General features: G+C 41.2%; 1 protein-coding gene across 7 annotated transcripts in view; it reads right to left on the bottom strand.

The window, feature by feature from the left end:
* Nucleotides 1–1,663: 1,663 nt before the first annotated feature.
* Nucleotides 1,664–25,088, bottom strand: part of LOC135201704 (spermatogenesis-associated protein 20-like) — a 112,566-nt gene continuing 89,141 nt past the window's right edge. For 6 of the 7 annotated variants that reach the window (XM_064230863.1, XM_064230868.1, XM_064230862.1 and 3 more), the window contains 12 exons: nt 21,644–21,790; nt 12,498–12,619; nt 11,916–12,051; nt 11,582–11,664; nt 10,493–10,661; nt 9,575–9,784; nt 9,025–9,217; nt 8,043–8,202; nt 7,464–7,672; nt 7,038–7,237; nt 6,592–6,857; nt 1,664–6,451 (listed from right to left, as the gene is read on the bottom strand). In XM_064230863.1, the coding sequence (XP_064086933.1) occupies nt 6,433–6,451; nt 6,592–6,857; nt 7,038–7,237; nt 7,464–7,672; nt 8,043–8,202; nt 9,025–9,217; nt 9,575–9,784; nt 10,493–10,661; nt 11,582–11,664; nt 11,916–12,051; nt 12,498–12,619; nt 21,644–21,790 (1,914 nt within the window). In that variant the 3' untranslated portion in view covers nt 1,664–6,432. Of the gene's footprint in view, nt 6,452–6,591; nt 6,858–7,037; nt 7,238–7,463; nt 7,673–8,042; nt 8,203–9,024; nt 9,218–9,574; nt 9,785–10,492; nt 10,662–11,581; nt 11,665–11,915; nt 12,052–12,497; nt 12,620–21,643; nt 21,791–22,510; nt 22,655–25,088 lie in introns of all 7 variants that reach the window. The other variant, XM_064230865.1, reaches the window with a different exon arrangement.

The following is a 25,088-nucleotide window of genomic DNA, read 5'->3' on the forward strand; positions in this document are numbered from 1 at the left end:
TTAGTTGTCTCATCAATTTACTAATTAGCTGTATAGTTTGGATAAACACTTTATATATGGCCTTTATGCTTGATATGTATTTGTTCATATGCAGAACAAACCTTAGGTCTTGATAGCAGGTTATTTTCCAAGCACTAGCTGGTAACTGGTTAAAAACAATTAAAGATTATAAGCAAGGAATCTGTGAGATCTGGCAACTCCTGCGCATGAGGTGATAGCCGGTCAGAGACCGCTCACCCACTCTGTGACGTGTCAACTTCCTTGGAGAGTAGACGTTACGCTGTTGCTCTCCTTCCAACCCTGTTGATTTGTGCCCGTGTTTCTTTGTTTTAATGTCTTTGTGTGTGATTGTTTCTATTTATTATGGATTCCACCGAGTCTTCACAGCCTTGTCAACGCATGTGCCCAGGAATTCGGGGATTTCCGTGCTCAAGGTTTCTGGCTGCTATCACAGATCCTCATACGACGTGCAGATGGTGCTGTGCTGATTATTGTACGATTACTAATCCTTGCCTGGAATGTCATTCCTGGCCTAAGCAGCAGTGGAGTGTTTTACAAGAGGAGGGAACATCACAGTTTCGACTTTTCTTTGGGAGGGTTTTTCTTCTCCTCGGTTGGGCAATTTGACTTCTCCCTCTCCTGTGACTAGTGCAAGTGTACCCGTCTCCTTCCTTTTCTTCCATCGATTCATTGATGGAAATATCAAGAGTACCACAGGATGATGATGTTATGTTTAATGTAGCCCCCTCTCCCTGACTGATGTTTGGAACATTTTTCCCTAGAATTCTCCCCAACAGCATTGGTGAAAGAGAAAGACTGAAATTACAGGCAGTCCCTGGGTTACGACGAGGGTTCTGTCCTTGAGACGCGTTGTAAGCCGAAAATTGTCGCAAGCCGGAACAATCATTAAAAATGCTAAGAAAACCTTACTTTTAATGCTTTGGGTGCATTCAAAACTATGTAAACTGCATTCTTATTGCTTTTTTCATAAAAAAAACTTTAATTACTGATTATTTTGCATTTTTGGCGTCATATTTCTTCTGCCAGATCAGCGTTGTAGGCGTTGTAACCCTGGAACGTGTTGTAACCCTGGAAATAATTTCTGATGAATATAATTGAGAAGCGCCTTAACCTCGGAACGTCGTAAGCTGAACCCATCGTAACCCGGAACTGCTTGTATTATCAACTAGAAAGGAATAAAATATAAAGCAAAAATTAGCTAAGACTAGGAAACAACTTATGAGCAAGGAGACACAAGAACTGAAGTTCCTGCTGAACTGGAACCAAGGTCTATGGTTGCATGTCCAGTGCTGCCAGTTACCTAGCATAACATTTTCAACTTCAGATTCTAGAATGGAAAGTGTCATTCACGAAACCCAATTGGGGCAAATGTAAATGATGGGTTTGTAAGTCACCTTAAAACTAATAATTATGTACTATACACTTTCTCATCAATTATTACCTATAAATTTTTTTTAGTTTATTTTCTTCATATGTCCTGTTATTCTCTCTCACCATCACCACAATTTCAGTTGCTTCTAAATATTTAGCACTGCTCACTGTGATTAAGACTCCTTTCAGGTGGTCTTGTAAAATAATCTACAAAAATAATAGTCACCATATTGGGGCTAATAGATTATAAGCATGTTAAGAAAATAAATCATTTAAATGACTGTAACAGTTTTATTCAGTAACCTCACAGGTGTAAAATGTTGAGATAAATTTTTCTCCTGCATTTCATCCATCCCCGGGGCAGTGAAGTTTTCAATCATCGATTAAAAAAATAAATCCTTATTAGGAGTACGACTTAATTACCTGAATTTCATGACATTCACAATGTCCCAATAACTCTTATAGAGTTGACATCCTTTAGTGGCAATAGCCCTTGGGGAAACAGATGATAACTGAACCTATTCAAAGACTAAATATCTTTCCTTTGAGCCTGAAAAGAGGCTCAAAGCAAATTTTCCACTTAAAATAAGACACAAAAGGTTGAGTTCTAACCTATGAGACACAAAGGTCTTTTTTTTTTTTTTTTTTTTTTTTTTTTTTTTTGAGTTCACAGCAATTTTTTTTTAGAAAGTTGTCACTAAATCAAAAGGAATTAGTAATTACTTTTACACCACAAACATTACTATACGAAACCCTCGACGATGTTAAACATCCCACGATAGATCACAAGTGTTTAAATGTTGAATGAACTTGTACAGGTGTCAGCTGGTTTGGGCAATTTTTATTTAATGACTGATAAGCTAACCTCATAAAAATTTTTTCGTAATCTTCAGCCTTCATCATCTACAGAAATCCACAGCTGATAAATTTTAAATTTAAGCAAATTTGTAACTACCACTGAACAAATAATTTCACTAAATGGTCCAAATAATGAATGGAAGTTCATGATACTGAAGCACAACAGGCATTACAATTTTTTTCAGGTTTTTTCCCTGTCTTAAAATTACAGATCTGCCGGTCTATTGAAATTTTTCACGTGCTCAAATCGTCCAAAATTACAGTATAATTAGTTATTTTGATTAAATAATAAAAATGCAACTTTTTGCTGACAACGGACTATAGGCTACATCTGTTATGATTCACAGCAAATTAACGCACTGTTGAGCTATAAGGCATAAGAACCTACATCCTACTTCCGCTGCAGGATTAAAAGTCATGTGTTGGTTAACAAAAAAATTCCCACTTTTACCCTATATTTTACCAGCTCACTTTAACATAAATTATAAAGGTGTTAAATATACATATTATAGTATATATGGTAATTTGAATCTGTCCAAATTGCTTCTCTAAAAAAAAAAAAAAGTCCAGCCATCACACAAACTGACTTGTGATCACATTCTGACAAAAATAATACTACATATGAATAAAATCAGTATACAGATATTGTATGCTACTGAATTTAAGACATCAAATGCCTTCATCGAGTTGATTAAACTGTACTTTCCTCTTCTTAAGAGCAAAATTTTCAAAATCCATCTATTTTTAAACCTCTTACCTCAAAATTCAAAAAGATTTTTTACATAGTTTAACTACAGTATAGATATATACACTTGATGGCATACAATCTGATGGGAATCTCAACAAGAGAAATTATCCCTTGGATGTATGGCCATGTACTAAAAGGTAATACGGCATTCTGCAACCTCCAGCACATCTCAATATCACAGCAAAGCTCTGGGAAAATCGGGTGATAAATATAAATGCTTTCATATCTAATCAGAGCTTGAAAATCACTAACAAGTTTTAAGGCTTACAGAGGCGTGAGAAACGAGAATCTGTAGTGATAATAGCATTGGCTTGTAGAATAAGGGATTCGGCAACATGCTTTTTAATATGTCAGTTGCAAAACATGTCACATTCCATATGTGGCCTTATTAATCCAAGGCAATATACGGAAACTACAACTGCTGATAAGGAGGGATAAGTACAGTACACAGTAGCATTTTTCAAGCTGACAAACTGCTTATACTACACATCAGATTTAGTTTAATCCCTGACAATTTTACTTGCATATTTTAAGATTATTTCATTTTTAACCTAGACATCATATAACTGCGTTCTTCTTCCACATGCGTCAAAAAGATCAGCTTGATTTCTGAACTACATTTGATGCTAGGAGGCCAAAGCAAGTAAGCTTCACAACCTTCTACTCATACCTACTTTCTACTAAAGACCGGTTCCTTTGTGGAGTTGTTTACATGCACTAGTCATCATATGTAAATCTTACATTGACATGCAATTTACCTCAAACATGATATAGATAGTGCTACAAGCCCACATCTAGAAGACTAATCTACATGTATCATAATGAGTCTTAAAATGAAAGTTAACTTATCTTGGGCTACATTCATATCCAATTGAAAAAAAAGTTATTGTAAAAATATATATACACTGTATCTACAAACGGTTACATCGAACACTTTGAGAATCCTATAAACAAAATTTTTAATACAGGAAGTCAAATGAACAATTGTATGTTACTGTAATTAGGTAGACAATGGCTTACTGATACGTAAATGTACTGTATTGTAGTATTGCATAAAAACACATCTGCAGTAATAAAAAAGATATTGTAACTGAATCTAGAAAGTGCTGAAGCATCTCACCAGTTATGAAACTTTACTTTTGCATAAGTTTTTTGCATTCTGTAAAAATACTAATGAGGAAATAACCCTCTTCATGTACTAACCGTGAAATTAAAGAATATTTTAGGTGAAATACTTAATTACATCAGTTTTTCCTTTATAAATTATACTGATGTCAATACATGCTCAATGGTAATACCTGGCTAGCTTACAGCTATGGTTTTAAATACAGTGGACCCCTCTGAGGTACAATGTGTTATGTAATCACTGTAGTACAAGTACACCATACAGCTGATAAAGGAACAATTTACATGGAAGAGAGTATGGAAACACCGAGATACAGACACTGCTTGATAGAAATGCACAGCTAAGGCATACCATAATTCTGGCTTTGCAATTTCTTTTAAACATGAATGGCTTATGTATCATTACTAGACTATTTGTAAGGCAGTCGGGCAATTTAATTCCATAAAACGCCTTAGGCAATTACGCTATTTTCCATCTGATAATCTGCAAGACAAGTATATCCCGAGTTATTTCGAAGTGCAGTTTAACTGACATGAAAACAAGGCTGTGGGTCACCAAAACTGATTAATTGAACTCAAGAAGCACAAATCCCATGTTGCATTGTTACACAGCTGATACCTCTGGAAATAGCAAAGGCCTCATAATTTAAAAAATAAATAATTGTATATCCTTCTAAAACACATGCAAAATAAAATCCATGCAACATTTTCTGTGCTACAGCATGTAAGTTAAATTAACAGTCAAGTTGAATTAACAGTTATGTCTAAAAGGTCTCCTCATGCCAAATTACTACCAATACTTCAAAATAATATTAGGTATTCAGCTCTGACTGAAAGGATTAAAGGTTCACAGACCTCATATTATTAAAATCATGTTATAAAAATAAAAGGCCTATTATAACCAAAGCCTGAACTACTGAACATAAGAATATTCTAATCCAAAAGTCACTGGATATATCTCCAACTGACAGACAAGATTAATTCCAATACTTTTTCTAGAACATTAAATTGGAAAGAAACCATAAACAAGGCGATCTGCAAAAGGATAAAACAACAGACTTTCTGAGTATTAGTTTTTGCAATTAGTAAATACATTTTGAGACTAAAAATATTCACATTTTAAACAATAAGAAGTGTTTGTATTAAGCAAATTTTGATGAAAGTTTGCCATATTCTCATACCTGCCTTTGGTTAGTCTCTCAACCCAAGACCCTTACCTAATAAAGGAAACATCCTTTTCCAAAGTTAAACTGTGTATCATTATTATTATTAACAGGTGTTAGTTTTTCCAGACTCAGAGGTCTGGAAAAACTAACACCTATTAATAATAATAATGATACACAGTTTAACTGATTACTTAAAATATGAAATTCATTTTTAACTGCATAACCTAACACTATTCGTGGAATAATTTAACAACTGAATGTACCATGTCAGCAATCAATATCAACTGCAACTCAACTACAAAACTTGCTTTTAAAAAATAAAATATTAATAAATCTGACATTAGAAAACATAACACTTATTTCTTTCTTTCTTCTTGAAGATTTACAAACAATATAACATTATTTTCATACTAGGTTCATAAAATAACATTTCTATTTAGTGTATGTACTGATATTTGAGTCTACATATATCTCCAGTTAAATTTCATGCTAGAGAGAGTTCTTATTAAGAAGATGTCTAACAAGATGAATCTAGTTCTTTTTCCAGATGATCTAATATGCTGTATGCTGAGAGCAATTCCAGGTATAGGAAATATATAGGTATGTACTGTACAAAAAAACTTTACTTCCAAAACTACATCAGAATTTACTGTAGAATGACCAAACATGTTCTCAGCTCCAGCTGCTTTTCCTAATTTTCTACTCTTACTTGCATGCTGCATGTCCTACACACTATTTACTAATCTACCTCCATATTTACGACTTTCCCATAAGCACTAAACAATACACCAAACCACATTTAAAATTTCTTCTTAAAATTAGCCAAATATAAAAGAAATCTACATGTATAAAACTGGCGCAAAATCGAAATTAATATAGACATCTATTCAAAACATAAACATTTTGTATAAATAATACTTTCATAAAACCTTAATTTACTAAACTTTTAGTACATTCTGAACACATACAGAAATGATTTCCCTACGTACATTCACCTGACTCTGTAACATAACACTAAAATCAAGTACAAATGCAATGCCTCATTTACTGGAATAACTGTACTATTCGGTAACTTTATTCAATGAAAACTTCTATATACTGAAGGAAATCATTTACAGGAAGTAGCAGGGTTAGGATGAAGAATCATATCTTCTTCTCCCTTCTGAAATGAAAAACTTTTTAAAATTGATTTCGTGAATGCAAATGATTGTAAGCTATACCTTTTCCAACTTGAGTCCTACAAATGTAAATCAATGTTCCTTGGCCGTCATTTTCAAGGCACAAGGAATACGTAATACTTACAAAGATGCTGTCAGGTGAGTCTTCAATGTCTCCTTTAGAAGATCTGGCTTATTCACAGGCAGTGAACATTTAAAATCATGGCAAACGTAGGCTAAAGTCTCGTTGGACTTTGGATGGTAATTGTTGAGCGATTTGTGACGGGCATACAGGAATGATCCTGTGTTATCGTCCGCTAACAACAAGACTCTGTTGGGGATCTGAAGTCCATGCAAGGTCTTCAGCATACTCTTCAATGACTCTGTGCCATTTTTGCCAGCAAGAATAATCTGAAAATTTAAAAAGTATTTATTCTCTATTTCATGGAAATACCCCTCCCAAATCCTAGTATGTAGTTTACAATAAGTATTTTACATGAGTATTCACACTTATACAGTATTGTAATAGCTTTGTTTTTATAACCAAAATTTGGATGGATTCATACATCAGGCAATGTTTAAAATACTTGCCTGCACTGTTGGATTTAGATGAAGTGATAAAGCTGTTGTCATTTCTGGAAGAGCAACTGGAATCTTATTCAGCCGGCCAGAAAACAGACGAAATATGGCTTCTGCTTTCTCACGATAATCTGTTCTCTCCAACAGTGGACTTAAACGGACCAGATTAACAGCAGATACAGAATTTGCAGAAGGCTCAGCACCATCTTGGTCTGGGAAAAAACCGAGAGTGGATACATACAAAACTGGTAAAAATTATACTGAGGCTCAAAAATTAAAAATCTATAGGTTACCATTATTATAATTTAGTTTAGATGACAGTTCATATGACTGACTTAAGTTTTATATAAAAAACAATATACTGTACGAGATAAACTTGAGTAAATTTATGTTAATAGTCGATATATTTAAAAAATATAAATATTGATACATTCATACCTTCCTTGATTCGAAGAAGTATGGAATCATCTCCTTGTTCAGTCATGTAATATCCTGTTCCTTCTGGATCCCAGAAGAGTTCATTCTGTTTATCTTGCAGCTCCTCAGCTAACTCCAGCCAGGTAGTATCTAATGTAGCTTCGTAAAGGTAGAGGAAGCTTCGAACTATCCATGCATAATCGTCGACAAACCCAGAGATGCAGGAACCACTAAAATATAAGATACTGCATGTTTGATGTCTCAACTGACGCAGAAAACATTTTAAATACCTAGTGTGGATAGCTGTTAACTAATGTTTGCATTAGTAATTTTTGTAAACATATTCCAACAAATAAATGTGCAAAGTCTCTTTTAATTGATTATCAAGATCTCACTATTTTTCAGTCAAAATCACTAATACTGCTATTAAATTAGACAGGGTTTTAAAAATCTATGGCTACTATGTGTGGAGAGGTCAACTGATGTTCATACTCAGTAACTTTCCTAAACATATTCCCGAAAATAAATGTGGATAGGTTCTTTTGATTTTCAAGATGTAATTTTTCTACAGTAAAGAATACCAATACTACTAGTACTTACAGAGATACACTACCCTCTGGAGCAGCGTATGCAGCACGAAGCAGTTTACCGTCCTTGTACAAATGTGTCTTGACAAATTCTGCAGCCTCCAATGCCCTCTGGAGGTACTGCTCATCCCCTAGGATAGCTCCTGCTTTTGCCATTGCACCTAACATCATACCTGAAATTTATATACATTTACCCTCAACAATCTCATGTAAAGCTAATACAGGCAGTCCCCAGGTTATGTCGTTCCAGACTTATGGTGCCTGCTTCATGGCGATGTTAACCACAATTTTTCAGCGCCGTAAATGGATTTACAGTGCCGTTACCTGCTTTACAGCGCTGTAAGTACAATTTTTTTTCCCATTATAAATATGATGATTAAGGTTAAGGCAACTTTCAGCTTACAGCGCCCTGCCGGGAACGATCCTCCGCTGTAACCCAGGGACTGCCTGTGCGTACGCTTATCGTGATAATAATCCCATTTAAAGCTAGTACGTATACTTGTCAAGACAATCTCGTGTAAAGCTGAAATGTACACCTGTTATAACAATCTCATAAAAAGCTAATATGAACACCTTTCATGGAAATCTCATGTAAAGCTGATAAGTACACCTGTCATGATAATCTCTCATACAGCTGATCTGTACATATAATAATATTCCCAAGTAAAGCTAATATGTACATCAAAATAACTTATCTTGAATGGTCATTTAATGACTCCGTCAATAATTACTCTAAATTATAAAAGTGGTTCATCTATTACTATAGCTCTGAATAACATTTCTCATAACATACATAAAACTCCAGATGTTGAAGCATGATTTAATAATGTTCTACTGGCTATAATGGCATCCAAATACAAGTGCCCTTTCCTGAAGCAAGATTTATCGTACAGCTATACTAATGGCATACATACATGAGCGCCCATAACAGTAATGTGTTACAGCACTCGTAATTCCCATTACAAAAAAAAAAAAAAAGAATACTAGGATAATACCATTCCAGGCTGTAACCATTTTATCATCCAGGTGAGGCTTCGGTCTCTTCTGACGTTCTTCATAAAGTATCTTACGGCTCTTTGCCAGCGCTATGTCACATTCTTCCTGGGTTAAGTTAAATTCCTGCGCAGTTTCTTCAAGGCTTCCGTGTTCCATTAAGACATTTTGGTTCTTCAATTCATCGTGAGGATCCTGATAAAAATGTATTAATGAGTCATAAAAACAAAGTTGTTTTAAAAACAAAATTATTTTCTGCATACAAAGCCAGACACTTCCACCAAGTCTTCAATAGATAAAAAAGAATAACCGTGGAAGTCCTGACTCTCTTTTTGAAAGAATCTAAGTTATAGCACTGAATAAGATAAAGATATGAAATAAGTTGTTTGTGGTGCAGGAAATGTGAGGTATTCTCCTGTCTGTTACATAATCGAATCTGGAGACATTCAAGACCACAGATGTGGGGATATATATCATTTACTAGGTTGTGATGAAAAAAATCAAAAGTACTGAGCTGTAATCACAAGAGTACCATCAAAAAGATAAACCTACTTTATATGGATCTACATTCCCGCCATCTACAACACAGTAATGATGGCAAAATACATCAGCAAGGGTCGTTTCACTGTCCTCTTTTACAGGCATCGAAAGTATTTTGTTTATCTCCTCATGTGTCCAAACACAGAAGGCTCCCTCTTTCTTCTCCCGTGATTCTGAAGTTGGAAGCGAGTCTGCATCCTCAGCACTGTAGAATCCACCACTCTATATGAAGAAAAGAAAAAATTCTGCACTGAGATATCCATTTTCACCAGAATGTGTGTAAGCACTTGTAAGTTACACTGGCATGATTCCTATTAAGGTGTTCTTATATTTTTTGTTGTTGTGGGGGAGAGGTTGAGAAAGATTTTGAATTCATTCTGTTCTACTACTGCACAACCACTTTAAACCATTATTGCTTTTCCCATCAGAACACCAAAACACAAATCTTCATTTTATTTCTGCATTTAATCCTTTCATTCATATTCCCCATTTTAATCTCACATCTAAAGCACTTATACATTTGTCTTTTTATCCACTGTTTTTACACCTGTATATGTTACACTATGCTAAACATTCTTTGAGTATGAAGGAGGAACCAATTCTTGAAACACTTCTGTACGCTGAGCTGTCACTTCAGTCACATGAACTTAACACACCAGGAGTGATTAGGGAATGTTACATGAAATGATGTGATTTTCAGTGCACCTTCATTTCTGAGAGAGAGAGAGAGAGAGAGAGAGAGAGAGAGAGAGAGAGAGAGAGAGAGAGAGAGAGAGAGAGAGAGAGAGAGAGAGAGAGAGAGAGAGAGAGAGAGAGAGAGAGAGAGTTCTTTGCAATACACTTCACACTCCATGTGTGCAGTGGACTTATAACAAACTTCCAACAAGATGAAGAAAGAACAGTGCACACAGCTACCAGCAAAGACCTTACCGGATGACTGAGGTCCCTGGTCACATAGGTCAATATATCTCGCACAACTTCGGCAAATCGAGGCTCTCCGGTAATGATGTAGGCATCAAGAAAGGATATCGTCAGCTGGGCTTGATCATACAACATTTTTTCAAAATGTGGAACGTGCCACATTTCATCAGTTGAATACCTGAAAGAACCATACTATCATTAATGAGAAGAATAGGACTTACAACATGATGACAGATTAATTAACATCAAAATGGGTTACTGAATACATTTCACTGCCATTTTCCTCAAAGGCCCTTACCTATCGCCCAAACCTGTATGAAAGATAATTAATCCCAGAAGCAGCTGACTATTTAATCCCACGAGCAAGTGACATCTATCAAGCCAGATTTTGGGAATCAGGGGAAACAGAAGCAGGGGGAGATTTCCTGAGCTCATTAGTGAAAGGGATGAAACTATTCTTGACGGCACTCAAATACGTGATAAGGTCAGCACACATTATTTTACCTAAACTTTTTTAGATGATATGGAAAATGAAGTACTGCACTTTAGTCTCAATTTTGATGATTTTCCGTTATATTATCCATCGCTGTCTGTTACTAGTTAAGATAATATGGTAATGGTTTCCTTCTGGTACAAAATAATTAATTTGTAAATCTGAATTTATCAAAACAAGCAATTGACAAACTTAATTCCATTAAATTCTGACACTTTTCATATCAATGTTTTCAATTTAATTTTCTATTTTAAAGTCTTCTAACTATGGGTTTTATCTTTACTATAAACAGTACAGAGAATTACTTAATTTTGTTAGTGATACTGCTTACAATGCTTCAGTTCAAGGACATGTATTCTGTTCTGACATTCTGTATTACAGCAGGATGTTTAAAATATAGAAACTACTTCATATAAGTTGAGCAAGCTTGTGTATGCATGCTGGAGATGAAATTCCAAGTATAGAGGCTCTTAAGAAATATTCCATACTTATTTCTAAATTAATGCTTAAGCACTACAGGTATTTGTATATGTACATGGTGACTGGTGCTGTACAGATGAACAATGTAAAGAACTGTGGAATTGCCTCACGAGTGGTAAGCTTACCTTGCAAAGCCCTGTGAAACATGATCGTGTATACCTCCTTGGTCCATCTTGCATAATGTGTATAATGACATCTCTAGGCCACGCTGACACAACCAAAGAAAGAGAGAAAATCAAAATTATAAATTCAAACATGTATCTGTCCTACTGAAAAAACAATTTGGAGAGATTTATATTTTCTCAAACACATTTTCACTAGCCTGACTGTCAGAGAATACAGATTACAGTACATACCTACTAGGAATGAAAAAAATGCAAACCAGCAAGGCATGAGAGCTCTTCAACCAAATATTCAGTGTCAGTAAATGGATTACAGATATATGCACCTATAATGTACCTTAGCATCATCAGTTGACGGATGAAGAGCATAATTAGTGAAGAGGAAATTGAAATTTGATGGCTGCGGGAACTTTGGTGCTCCACTAAATCCTCCGTAACGTGGTTCAAATGATTGCGCAAGCTGAGCATAACATCTGAAAAAGAAATTATACAAAGTAATGATAAATATTAATAATTTAAAAAAGTAATCTTTTGTCACACCAATGCATTAATTTTCAATGAACCTCAGAATAAAAGGAAACAGTCTAATCTGTACAGACAAAAAAAAAAAAAAAAAAAAAAAAAAAAAAAAAAATCAAATTAACGAGCCAGAACTACAAGTCCAACGAGTATTCTTGAAATGAATGTAGTCACAGGCTGTACTACCAAAATGAAGCCAAACAATTTCTGAGTTTGCATAATACGGGATACTATACAGTATAGGGTAGAGACCAGGTCAACTAAGTGTCACATCTTCAGGTCAACAAATGTCACATCTTTGGAAACAGAGTTAAAACTGGTATTATTGACAAAATCACTGGGGCACAACACTACCTGAAGCCATACAACACCTAACTAATGGCACACATTTGAGTCATACTTAGAAACAGCTCCCTCGTTTGGAATATCCGAGGTATCCGGTGCAGATAAACGAGCTGTGCGGTCCAAAACTTCCATGATGAATTTACCAGACTCCTTAAACTTGTCTTGTTCCTCTTGCCACTGTGTAAAAGATAAAAAAAATAATTCATCATGAAATGGAAGTAAAAAAAAAAAAAAAGACAAACTGCAAGTAATGTATTAATTTTTAAAACAACACATATAAAACAAATGTTTTTATTGTAAAAACAGTTCTCATACAAACCCAAAACCCTACTAAACTATGATCCAAGGCCTGAATGTCCCTAGAAGTGTATATATTCTTATGCCTTGTAGACAAGAAGATTATGAACTAAGCTCTGTCAATAGGTATTGACTACCTTTTCCACATTGTGCAGATTAGATTGGCTGTGTGAAAGATGGGAGGTAGGTACTATGTAAATGACTGACAGGTTTGTGAGAAAAATATTTTATACTATAAAAATTACAGTTTCATCACAAACCCATCAGTAAGAGAGCATGAACTGTAGTTTAGGTGAGGGGTCAAGATGTTCAGAGTCCCAGGATTAAGTGCAGGAACCAGAACTCACAAGTACACAAACTCTCATTGGGTACTCTTAGTAGTGGATTGCCCAGGGAGTAAAAAAATTAGCTTGTACTTCATATGTGAAAAGGTAGCAGCAGGTGAGGCAGGGGATTGTAAAACTGGAAGATATAATCTCTGGAAGTTGAATGAAGTATGAGAAAGAGGCATTATTACTATTCATGCCTTCTAAAGTAATTATTAAAATGTCTGTATCACTTTGCCTAATACAAATTGATGGTTGTGGCTCAGCAAGAACATGAGGTGGATCAAACATCAACCTATGAGAAGTCTAACCTCAGAGAACTCTCTTAATATGACAATTTGTCGAAAATTGCATTTTTCCTAACTATACAAACCTGAGGTCCTTTAACAATAGGAAGGTAACTAGCGGCAGCTGGGACGGTCGTAAGCTTCGAACAAGGGGAGAACGGTAGTTAACTGCTTGTCCGATCGTGCGCGCGCCCGCGCGCCCGAGAGGTGAAGAATCACTTTTGCTTTAGGCCCATGCAAAAAGTTGCAGAGTGAGGGGTGGCATGAGGTGGGACTATATGTAAAGGACCTCAGGTTTGTATAGTTAGGAAAAATGCAATTTTCGACAAATTGTCATTTGTTCCGATACGTAATACAAACCCTCGGTCCTTTAACAATAGGAAGACTCACTTCTTGGTGGGAGGAATCTGAGTCTTTTTGGTGAACAGACTGGTGTTCGTCCAACCCTGGAGTGCCTCCCTGGTCGTAAGAGCAAGGGAGGGATCCAAACCTCTGTCCGATTGATCGGGGTGTGCACCGCAGGATCAATGGTCAGACCTCTGGGCCAAGTACTAAGAGAGAGGCAAGCGTATCTCTTCGTACCAGCAAGCAAGAACTTGTTCCTGTTTGCAAGAGACAATCATAAAATGATGGGTTTGTCTCAATTTGGCATCCACTTCCTCCCCCTTGTTGGAGGAAGTGGTGGATATTTACTCCTATCCCTACTGAAAGGGATAGGATGGTGCTCTATTGAGTAGCTCACCTGCATCTCGTCCTTACCCAGCAGGGTGACGACCGTGTCCCTCTACCCAAAGGTAGAGGGAAGAAAAAGATGGGAAGAGGAGCCAGTCACACTCTCATTCCTCATCCATTCTTACGGTCACACCAGGACTCGATGCTGTTCAGCCTGCGAGGGTCTGGGTTAACTACACAACGTGTTGAGCAACCACCACGGTTCCCAAGGAAAAAGATCCAAGGAACTGTGGGCAATATCCTGAAGGTAGAAGGAGGTGCATGCGGTCCGGTTGGACCAGGCGCCTGCCTTCATTACCTGCGCCACGGAGAAGTTCTTGCGGAACGCGAGAGAATGATGAAGAGGCGTCCACACTCATCCTGGGTGTCGAGTTTTCTTCAGACAGCTCCGTCGCACCTTCACAGGACAAAGCAGCATAGCCTTCGTATCGGAGGCGGTGACGTCCATTAGGGAGGGTATTGTGAAGGACTCGAACCAATCGTCAGTTACCGAAGGGTTCCGAGTCTTCGCTACGAAGATCGGTACGAAATCGAGCGTCACAAATCCCCATCCCTTTGTGCTTGACTTCTCAAGAGAAGTCATGCAGTTACCGAAGACGAAAAGAAGGGAATAGTCGTATGACCTATCCCTCTTCTCGACTTTGGTTATGTACAGTACTCATACTGACAAGCTATTAAGACGAAGTAATGATTGCTCTGGAACAACCGAACTAAGTCCACAGCATAGTTCGTAACTGACTCGGGCGCTCTGACAGCTGCCGACTGACTGGTTCGGAATCAGTAGAAGCAAGTTGTCCAAGCATCCGGGTAAGTCACGTGACCTTCGCCCTTTAAAGAGTTATGCTGAGAGACGAAACAAATAAAATATTTGTTAGTCACCGATGCCGGACGGCGCGGCGATGATTCTCTTAATGCATAAGCTCAAAAGGCGAAAGTCAATTGCCTTCAAAAGACCGAGGTCCCTGATGGCAAGAAAATCTCATAGACGTTGAATCTCAGCTTAAGGAGAAACAACACTATGTGACGTTGAAGACGAAGGTAGGCAATGAATGCAACCTACGTCTTCCAGCTGAATCGAGAGAAGGAATCTCAAGATTCTAAACCTGTGCTTACAAATGACTGAAAACGCTAACCGCCATTTCATTGCTGTCCGTTGTGCAATGAAAGCGGGGCGTTCTTCAGTAATGAAACACAGGGGAGAGCCGCTTGAAGAACTGCTTCTCATGGGCTGAACGTTTGGAAGTAGAGCTGGCAGGTGTGGGAGTAGGCGATGTCTTTCAATACATCTGCTAATCCGGGGTGAACAATGAACAATTGTACACCTCCGAATACAAGATATTTTGAGGACAAACTCAGATTCCGCAAAAATCATTCGCATTATCGGGATACGATGCAGCAAGAGACTATTACAGAATTCTGTTACCGTGCGGTAAACAGAAAGATGAGAGTCGAATAGATATCTCTGTTTAAAATTCTCGCAATACCGAAGACGATGAATACTAGCGTTTCTCAGCAGTAGATGGTCATTCATGTATGCGAGAATCCCCGTTAATCAGAGACTTAAGTCCGTGATTGTTGGGCAGAGATACGGTTGTTATTCAATCAAAGCAGGTGAGAAAGACATAAACAACCGTTTATCTCAAAGCGGCAGCTGATACTGAAATGCCTCGGGCAATTCAATACGCAGTAGCTGTCGCTGACTCGTCATCCTGAGTTGCCAAGTAATCCTTTCCACGAAGGAATGCGTTCGGCTAGAACCACCGAGCATAAAAAGATATGCTCGAGCAATTATATTTAAGCGAAACGAATTTCGGTAAATATAAAAGCTTAAATGGTGTTGTTGTGACAACACCATAAGTATATAAAATTGAAACTGGAAACTCCTGGGAGGTTGCAGGCAACCCGGGTTGCAGTTCAATTAGAATACTTTTCGTCTAAGTCGCAATCCGTAGAATAACCAGGATATGCGCCTACCCTTCGGACCATTCAACTGCTTAGCAGAATCATGTCGCGAGGTTAATATACGTAGTATATTTGTAGGATTCTGAACAACGATCTCCATCCTAAATTCTTTCCTTCAAGAAAACAAAATAAGGATTGGAGATCGACCACCTTCGTTCTCTATTAAAGAGAGTGAAGGAGAAGTCTTCCTCGAAGGAAAGCTTCAATGGTGAACAGAATACTAAGACGATAGTTCCAGCCAAACTGGATATTCCCGTCCGTTCTTCTCTATTCCAGGTTGGTCGCCTACTGTGAGATAGTCTTCTTTCAGCCGCAGTCTTCTTCCTAATGCTAGAAATTCCAGGAATTCGAGCATAGGCGAGGTTCCCGATTATCGTGTAACATATCGGGGATTCTCGTCTCGCTCACTTTGGACTGTGGTCTCGCCTAAGTGTTTGGAGATCGTAAGAAACTCTAACACTCTGAATGCGCTAGAAATTCCGTAGAATTCTAAGCAGTCTGCGAAACCCCCACCGAATTCGTCAAACGATATCGGCTGGTGGTCCTCTCGATTCCCGTAGAAATCGAGAATGGGGCAGGATCCCTCCTCAACGACCGGGGCTTACGTCAGGTAGGACCCGAAGGTCCCCCCTGGTAGCGCAGTCCCCAACGTGGGATCCTACAGAGAAATCTCTGTAGGATCCTTCCCCTTTCCCTCGTAGCCGTAAGGAGAGAGGGAATGGGGGAGGAATTGGATACTCGCTCGCCTTCCCAGTGGAACTAGCAGTTGGAGAAGAGTAGGAGCAGCCATCGCCTTGCGGCGATGGCCTCTCAGAGTCTGGGAAAACGTATCGTCAGGAGAAAACGTTTTCCCGAGGAGGGTTACGAACTCTCACTGTAGGTAAGGGTCTGCCGCCACTGTGAACGTCGTCTGGGTGGGGCTGATCGACACCTGACAGGAGAGAGCCGATACCGTCCTCCGACTCATTCCAGTCCTCGTCGAGGTCGAAACCTCTCAGGAGGACCGAAGGAGTATTTAAATACGGTGTCCGAAGACACGTAGAAACGCCGCTGTCGCAGTAGAGGAGGTGGAAGTAGCTTGATCGACCGGCCAGAACTGAGAGAGCCTTCTTGTCCGGAGACGAGAGACTGGTTCAAGACAGAATCGGCAAGCTCCGATCGCGGCATACCCACCGTCGGTTTGGGTTCCCTCTCGGGCCCCAAAACGACTCGAGCAGAGACATGGGCTCTGCTGGTGGGAGCGGCGATCCTTCCCCCCGGTCGTTGTGCTGACGAATCAGTGCAATAACCTGGGTAAAGTTACTCTGAATCTCGGAAGTTACAGCGTCTTGAGGAGTAGGACCGTCCAGTCCCTCCAACAAGAGCAGCTCCCAGGACCCTCCTCCTTCAGAAGAAGGACCAGCAACAGATCCCTGACGGTTGCCTCCAATCACTTGCGCGTACGTCCTGGTTGGTCCTAAGACCAACCTGGCACGTGCGGCGTCGTGACGGGATCGTGAGCGGCGCATCTCTCACGATCACTCCTATATACCTCGCTCTTCCTGGCGTATGCCGAGGAAGTTGAAGGTATCGGAGAGACAGAACTGACGCTACCCCCTCTCCCCCTGACGGTCGCCTCCAATCACTTGCGCGTACGTCCTGGTTGGTCCTAAGACCATACGTGGCACGTGCGGCGTCGTGACGGGATCGTGAGCGGCGCACCTCTCACGATCACATCCTAGCTACCTCACTCTTCCCGGTGTAGCCCGAGGAAGTTGAAGGTAGTGGAGAGACAGACCTGACGCTCCCCCCCCCCGCTCGCTGGCAGGACCAGCGTACGTGGGGGGCTGCAGCCGATCACCAACCCGCGGTGGGGATCGATCTGCAGGCCTGGCCGTGCCGCTCACCTGTGGCGAGCGGCTCGACTGAGCACGTCGACCCCGGTCCCGTGCGTCAGACGAGCTGCTGCTGGTCACCATTGTATCCGCCGGTCCCTGTGGGAGCGGCGGTCAGGTGACCTGCAGAGCTCGCTTTCGCCGTGAGACCGGTGAGCGTCCTCGCGGCACGTCAAACCGCTGGTACCAGCCGAGGCTGGTACCGTCGGTCGAGGGGACCTGGGGACCTCTTCCCAGCCTCAACCCGTGGCCGGTCAGAGACCGTCACGTCCACCCGAGGTACCGGCTGGTCGCTGCGAGAGCGGCCGCTGGCCTGGCGAGAGTCACCTGAGCGGCTCTCGACAGTCTTCTGCTCCGTGCCTCGGTCATGACGCTGAGCGAACTCAGGCGTCTTAACTTTGGCTGCACGGTCACCCGAAGGAGATCGTACACTCGGAACTTCTCGCGGACGAGAAACCGAGCCGGTACCTGGCTTAGCAGCAGAGCTGCCAAGACCAGGCGAGGGTGTACCCGCGGTAGCCAGCACACCCTTGGTCCCCGTCTTCTTCTTCTTCTCAGAAGGGGAGACGGGCCCCGTTCCCGAAGGAACAGGAGGACCAGCAGAAGAACCCCCCCGTCACACCGGAATGTGACGAGCCCTTCGAAGTTCCCGAAGGAGTCTTCTTAGGGGAATAACAAAACCCGGTTACCAGCTGGTCGCTGCGAGAGCGGCCGCTGGCCTGGCGAGAGTCACCTGAGCGGTTCTCGCCAGCCTTCTGCTCCGTGCCGTGGTCTTGGCGCCGAGCGAACTCTGGCGCCGAAACTTTGGCTGCACGGTCTCCCGAGGGAGAGCGTACACTCGGGATCTCCCGCGAACGAGAGACCGAGCCGGAACCTGGCGTAGCGGCATCGCCGCTAGCACCAGGCGAGGAAGTACCAGAGCTAACCGATACTCCTCTGGTCCCCGTCTATCTCTTCCTTACGGAAGGGGAGACGGGCCCCGCTCCCGAAGGAGCAGGAGGACCAGCAGAAGGACCCCCGTCCCACCGAGGTGGGACGGGCCCTTAGAAGTTCCCGAAGGAGACTTCTTAGGGGGGGAGGCAGCCTTCTTCTTCTTCGGCTTATGGGCCTTAGAAGTCGAAGGGGAAGAGGCAGCAACAGACGAAGACGAAGATGACACCTTCCTCTTCTTCGTCAGCTCACGCAGGACAGTCGTCAGGTCCTCCATCCAGGCCGGAGTCGGGCCTATTGCCGAAGCAACACGGCCCGACTGCACCTGTCCGGAAGGACCTGGGACTGGGGAAGACACACCATGGGCAGGACCAGCATGGACAGGCGCAGGAACCAGGAGCGACAGGAACAGCAACCAGCTCAGGAGCGGCAGGAACAGCGGCAGCGGTAAACACAGAAGGGACAGCCAAGCCAGTAGCGGGAACCACATCAGCGACAGGTACGGCAGGCCCAGCCATCGCCTCGTAGAATCATCGGCAGCCAGCGTGGTACTGGCGGCCGGTCCAGGGGCGAGCTGCTGGAACAGCGGAAGTCTGGGGCAGGCAACACGAAGAAAACACAGGCGGCGGCGGCATACCCCTCCTCGGTACAGGCGGCGACCGGGCCCTAGAAGCGGCAGACGGCGTCACCGACACAGCATGGGGAGTGTAGACCAGCGGGGGAAGCAGCATAAGCGGCCGTGAAGGTTGTAGTGGAGACCACTCCAAGGTCACCGCCCCAGACCTCGCTAGACTCTGCAGCAGATCGTGGATGCTAGGCACGCCCTGCAGCCGCAGTGGTCCATACCTGTCCAAGGTCGTCTCCCACGGCTGTAGCACCTGCGGTAGCACAGACAGATTAGTAAGAGGGGTTCCCTCACGCACGGGGGGGGAGACATGCCCCACCCCGAACGGAAGGAAGACCCCAAAAACAAAATACGAGGAAGCTGAGCGGGGGCAGGAAAGAAGACGAAGAATCGGATACCAAGGAGTCGCGGGAGAGCTTTCCGACGACTTCCTGGCAGACCTTCGCTTCCCCTACCCCCGCACAGCAGTGAAAAGTAATATGAAAATGAAAACAGAATACTGCACTTGCGATTCACTTCATAGAACTTAAAGAGGGAAAAATCAATTCCCGGTAAGAGCGGAACTTGATCCATAATAATGATGCTATCATAAATATATATGAAAATGAACAATACTGCACTTGCTATTTTCACTTTCACAGCAATAAATCGTAAGGATTAATTCCCGGGTAAGAGCGGAAATTGATCCAAAATTAAATTTGATGCAATTAATAAATGAAAATGAAAAGAAAACTGCATTGCGAATCCACTTTCATTGCATTCTATTCATACAAAATAAGAGGCTCTTGCCGAGCGCAATCAAGCTCTCGGCAACGAACGCACAGGGCAAAAATATAATGAAAAAGAGTACTTACATCTTTCAATTACACACTTTCGCCCAAAATACATGACTCGGCGCGAGTGCGCCCGCCCTCGGCACCGAGACATAATTCAAGGGTTCAATACATGAAAAGAGCGGAAATCGCCGTCTCTACGGCGATAGCTCCATGTTGATTCATAATTAAGTAATGAAAATGAAAACAGTGTACTTACAGTTTCATTTTCAAGTCAAACCAAACCATTAGTAGAAAACACAATATAAACAAAGCATACGACGATGAAGCGGGCAGAGAGCGATGACGAACACGTCCTTCACACCCGCGGCCGAAAGCAAAAGTGATTCTTCACCTCTCGGGCGCGCGGGCGCGCGCACGATCGGACAAGCAGTTAACTACCGTTCTCCCCTTGTTCGAAGCTTACGACCGTCCCAGCTGCCGCTAGTTACCTTCCTATTGTTAAAGGACCGAGGGTTTGTATTACGTATCGGAACAAAATCTCCTGCTTGGATCATCAAAGAATCTGGGGAAATGCTTAAGGACTTTTCACGTACAATCAGTGTTATTTTTTTTACTGTAGGCCACAGCCTTGGCTGTGGTACATGCTACCAATCTCCTATTATACAAAGACTGCACTGTCTAGGGTGTTCGAAGACCATGAATGGTGGCTGTATAAGAGTGATGGATTTGAGGTGAACTGTTATGACATAATAGTTTCATGATACCACCAGCTCACAGTTCTACAAAGGTTGGACAGCCAGATGGGATGATACCAGGAGGAATAGATGAAAGTAAAAGGCAGAGAGCAATATAACCAGGGCTGTGCAGAAACTACAAGGAACTTCTTTCTTTTATCTCATAGTATAAGTGGAACCTATTATGGGTGGCTTACAGACATACCATACTCCATGCCAAATATTTCATTGGCTTGACCTGACTGATATGCCATATGAGTCAAAGTTTCATCAAGTTCTGTTTACTGCCAAAAGAAGAAAATGAAAAATAACTGCAATATAATTGAAACCCCTTTTGTTGCAATCACAAAAAAGCAATTTTCTCACATGAAACGCTACTAGCTAAATCAAATTACGTACTACCAAAGCCCCATAAAAGTATCCCCTGAAAAGGACCCGGTAACAAAACAATTCCATAAGAAACAAAATAATAACACCCATGTGAAAAAGTCTCAGAAATAAAAAATAAAGAGCATAATTAATAACATTTAGTAATCACTAGAGTTCTGTAAGTCTGAAACTACTAAACTGGAATTCAACACATTACATAGTATCAGACATTATAAACAGTCACAAGAAGCATCGAGAACCCTTGAAACATACTCTTAAGGCCACAAACCTGAGTAGCTAATGACTTAAGAAGTTGGGCGAAACCAGGCTGACCGTAATACCGGTTGTTAGGAGGAAAATACGTCCCGCCATACACAGGTTTGAGATCAGGAGTCAGCCAAACACTCATAGGCCAACCTCCACTACCACTCAGCGACTAGAATTCCAATTAAATGTATTTTTAAATGCCAGGCCATAAATCATTTAGAATTAGTAACAAAATAGAAAATTACTCCTCCTCCCTGATGTTTGGTACCTGGAAAGTGAGACTGAGCAAGATCTTCAAATCATGGGAATACACTAACATAATAAAACCTTTGTACACAGCTTAATCCATGCAAGAAAATTTTGCTCAGCCTTTCAAACATTATTAATCAAAAGAATTCAGTTCAAATTACCATATGAAATGGTTTTATATAGTAGAGTACAGTAATGGACACTACTCCAAGTCATCTGGTAATTAAGAATTAGAAGCAAGATTCTTTAATAACGATACTGTAGTAATGAACGCCATGTTTACTTGATGAAAGGAAAAAATTCAGATTGAAGACAAATTTGTACCAATTTGTCAAAAATCTAATAACTAATTGAAGTGAATGTGCTAGAAAAATTTCTGACCTCCTGCTTCTGTACTGAACTCCATGTCACTAAAGCTCACTGGTGGAAACATGTGATATTCTTTGCTGCATGAGAGAAATGAAGGCACCAAATTCAGCCTTAAATGAGTTGTAAACACCAACAAATTCTAAATTTTTCATGTACAATAGAATTAAAATCATAATCTAAAATCACTGAGTCTATATTAAAATTCAAATTGAAATGGCAGCAAAAAACACAACATGCAGTCCACCATCCATTCATGGAAGCTTCGTCATACCTTTGCAGAAATGTTCTCCAACAGCGATTTGAATCCAATTCGGCCATAGCGATTTTCAGGTGGGAAGTAAGTGCCTCCTGTTACTGGCACAAGCTCAGGAGTGAGGAAGACACTCATTGGCCAACCACCTCTTCCACTAGATGCCTGTCACAGTTATTTTGATAGCATTTGAAAATGATATTGTTATGATACAATAAAGTTTGTTCATACTTACCTGGCAGATATATATATAGCTGTATTCTCCGAAGTCCGACAGAATTTCAAAACTCCCGGCACACGCAGTGGTCGGCCAGGTGGTAGTACCCATTCCCGCCGCTGGGAGGCGGGCGTAAGGAACCATTCCCATTTTCTGTCAGATTTTTTCTAGTGCCACTGTCTCCTGAGGGGAGGTGGGTGGGCACTTTGATTATATATATCTGCCAGGTAAGTATGAACAAACTTTATTGTATCATAACAATATCATTTGTTGTTCATGAATCTTACCTGCCAGATATATATATAGCTGAATCCCACCTTTGGAGGAAGGGGGAGACAGATTCGATTTTGGGAAACAATTTCATATATATGATTGATATTTTGGTTCCTTAACTGTTAGCATAGCTGACTTCGTGAGTACCGTCACCCAAGTCTGCTTCTGCTTTACTAGAGACTCCAGCTAGGTAGTGACCTGTGAAGCTGTTGAGTTCTAGAGGATCTGTCAACGGGGGCGTGACCACAATGCAACTAGATCCTATATTATAGACCTCCAATTTCGGTACTGCATTCCTAGAGGTGCCAGCAAGGACGTGACCTGTGTAGCTGGTGCGCTCTAATGAACTGTCACGGGGAGCGTGACCACAATGTGACAGATCATATAGGTGTTGTTTAGACACCGAATGCTGTTAATGCTTCACTGGAGGTGCCAGCAAGGACGTGACCTATGTAGCTGGTGCGCTCCAGATGATTTGTCAATGAGGGCGTGACCACACTGTGACAAATACATTTTACCCTACTATAAGGGCGAAGCAAAAACATTACCACCTGACCTAGCCTATCTGGTTAAACTTCGTAAAACCAAGGCTAATGGAGGGAAGGTCGCCTAAGGCGGCCTACCCAAGACCACAAAAAACTAAACACCTACATAAACATAATAAAAATAAAAAATAAAAAGAAATAAAATTAAAAAGTCCCAACTAACATATTATTTTCTAAAAGATAGGAAGAGTGCTACTCTCTGTCCCCAATATATTGTCTGCTGCGACATATGGGCCCAAAGAGTAGCAGTTCTCGTATGTAATCCTCACCTCCCGAAGGTAGTGAGAGGCAAACACTGAATTACTACGCCAAAATGTGGCATTCAAGATGTCATTGAGTGCCATGTTCTTTTGGAAGGCTACCGACGTAGAAATAGCCCTCAGTTCATGCGCATTCACCTTCAACACTTTCATATCACTGTCTTGATAGGATGAATGCACTTCTTTGATGGTGCCCCTCAAGAAAAAAGCCAAAGCATTCTTTGACACTGGTAACCTTGGCTTCCTGACCAAACACCACAAGTTATCAGAAGTACCTCTTATAAACCTTGGTTCCTATCTTTTCAAACGGAGGGTTGACTTCCTAGCTATTGCTTAGGAGTCTGCTTCGTCTCAAGAGCCTCAGCGAGGATGTGACCTATGGGTAAGAGTTCTTGTGGGTTTGCCGATGGGGTCTTATCCACTTACTCGGCAAAGCCTAACTGGCATTTGTCAATGGGTGCTAATCCACTCATATGACCATATACCTATGCCTATTAGCATAATTAAGGAGCACAACACCGATCCCGATCACCTGATCCTAACACGAGGGTTAGCGCTTAATTTTAAAAAGAGTTAAACTAAAAATTAACTCACTAGTTAAGGATCAGTGTCGGCTCCCTATCCCAGCAACGTATCCGCAGACACGAACAACCAATAGAAAAGGATCTCTTGTAGGTTGAATTGACATCCTTCGTGTAACGGGAGGTCAACACAGAATTGCATCTCCCGTAAGTGACAGCTCATATGTCCTTTATGACATATTGTTATGGAACCAAGAAGAATTCATAAAAGCTCGCACTTCATGCATAGGTTCGAATGGACTGGACATGAGGAACTTCAGAACTACATCCAAGTTCCAAGACGGCAACTTGGGTTGTTGAACCTTCATCGTTTCGAAAGATCTCAAGAGATCGTGAAGGTCTCTGTTGTCCGCCAAGTCCAGGCCTCTGTGCCTAAAGACAACTAAAAGCACACTCTTATAACCCTTGATTGTGGAGACTGCAAGTTTTAGATCCCTTCTCAGAAAAGGAAGTCAGCAATCTGGCTCACAGGTCGTGGTGGAGGAAAATGCCGTTCTTCTTGCACCAACTCCTGAAGACTATCCACTTCGATTGTACACTGCGTTGGAAAATGCTCTTCTTGCACTGGCGATAGCTTTCGCCATTGACTTATAAAAGCCTCTCGCTCTGGCCAACTTTTGGATAGTCTGAATGCAGTCAGACTCAGAGCGAAGAGGCTTCTGTGGTACCTCTCGAAGTGGGGCTGTCTGAGTAGATCTGTCCTTACTGGAAGCGTCCTCGGGA

Source organism: Macrobrachium nipponense, chromosome 28 (genome assembly GCF_015104395.2).
Source record: "Macrobrachium nipponense isolate FS-2020 chromosome 28, ASM1510439v2, whole genome shotgun sequence".
NCBI lineage: Eukaryota > Metazoa > Arthropoda > Malacostraca > Decapoda > Palaemonidae > Macrobrachium > Macrobrachium nipponense.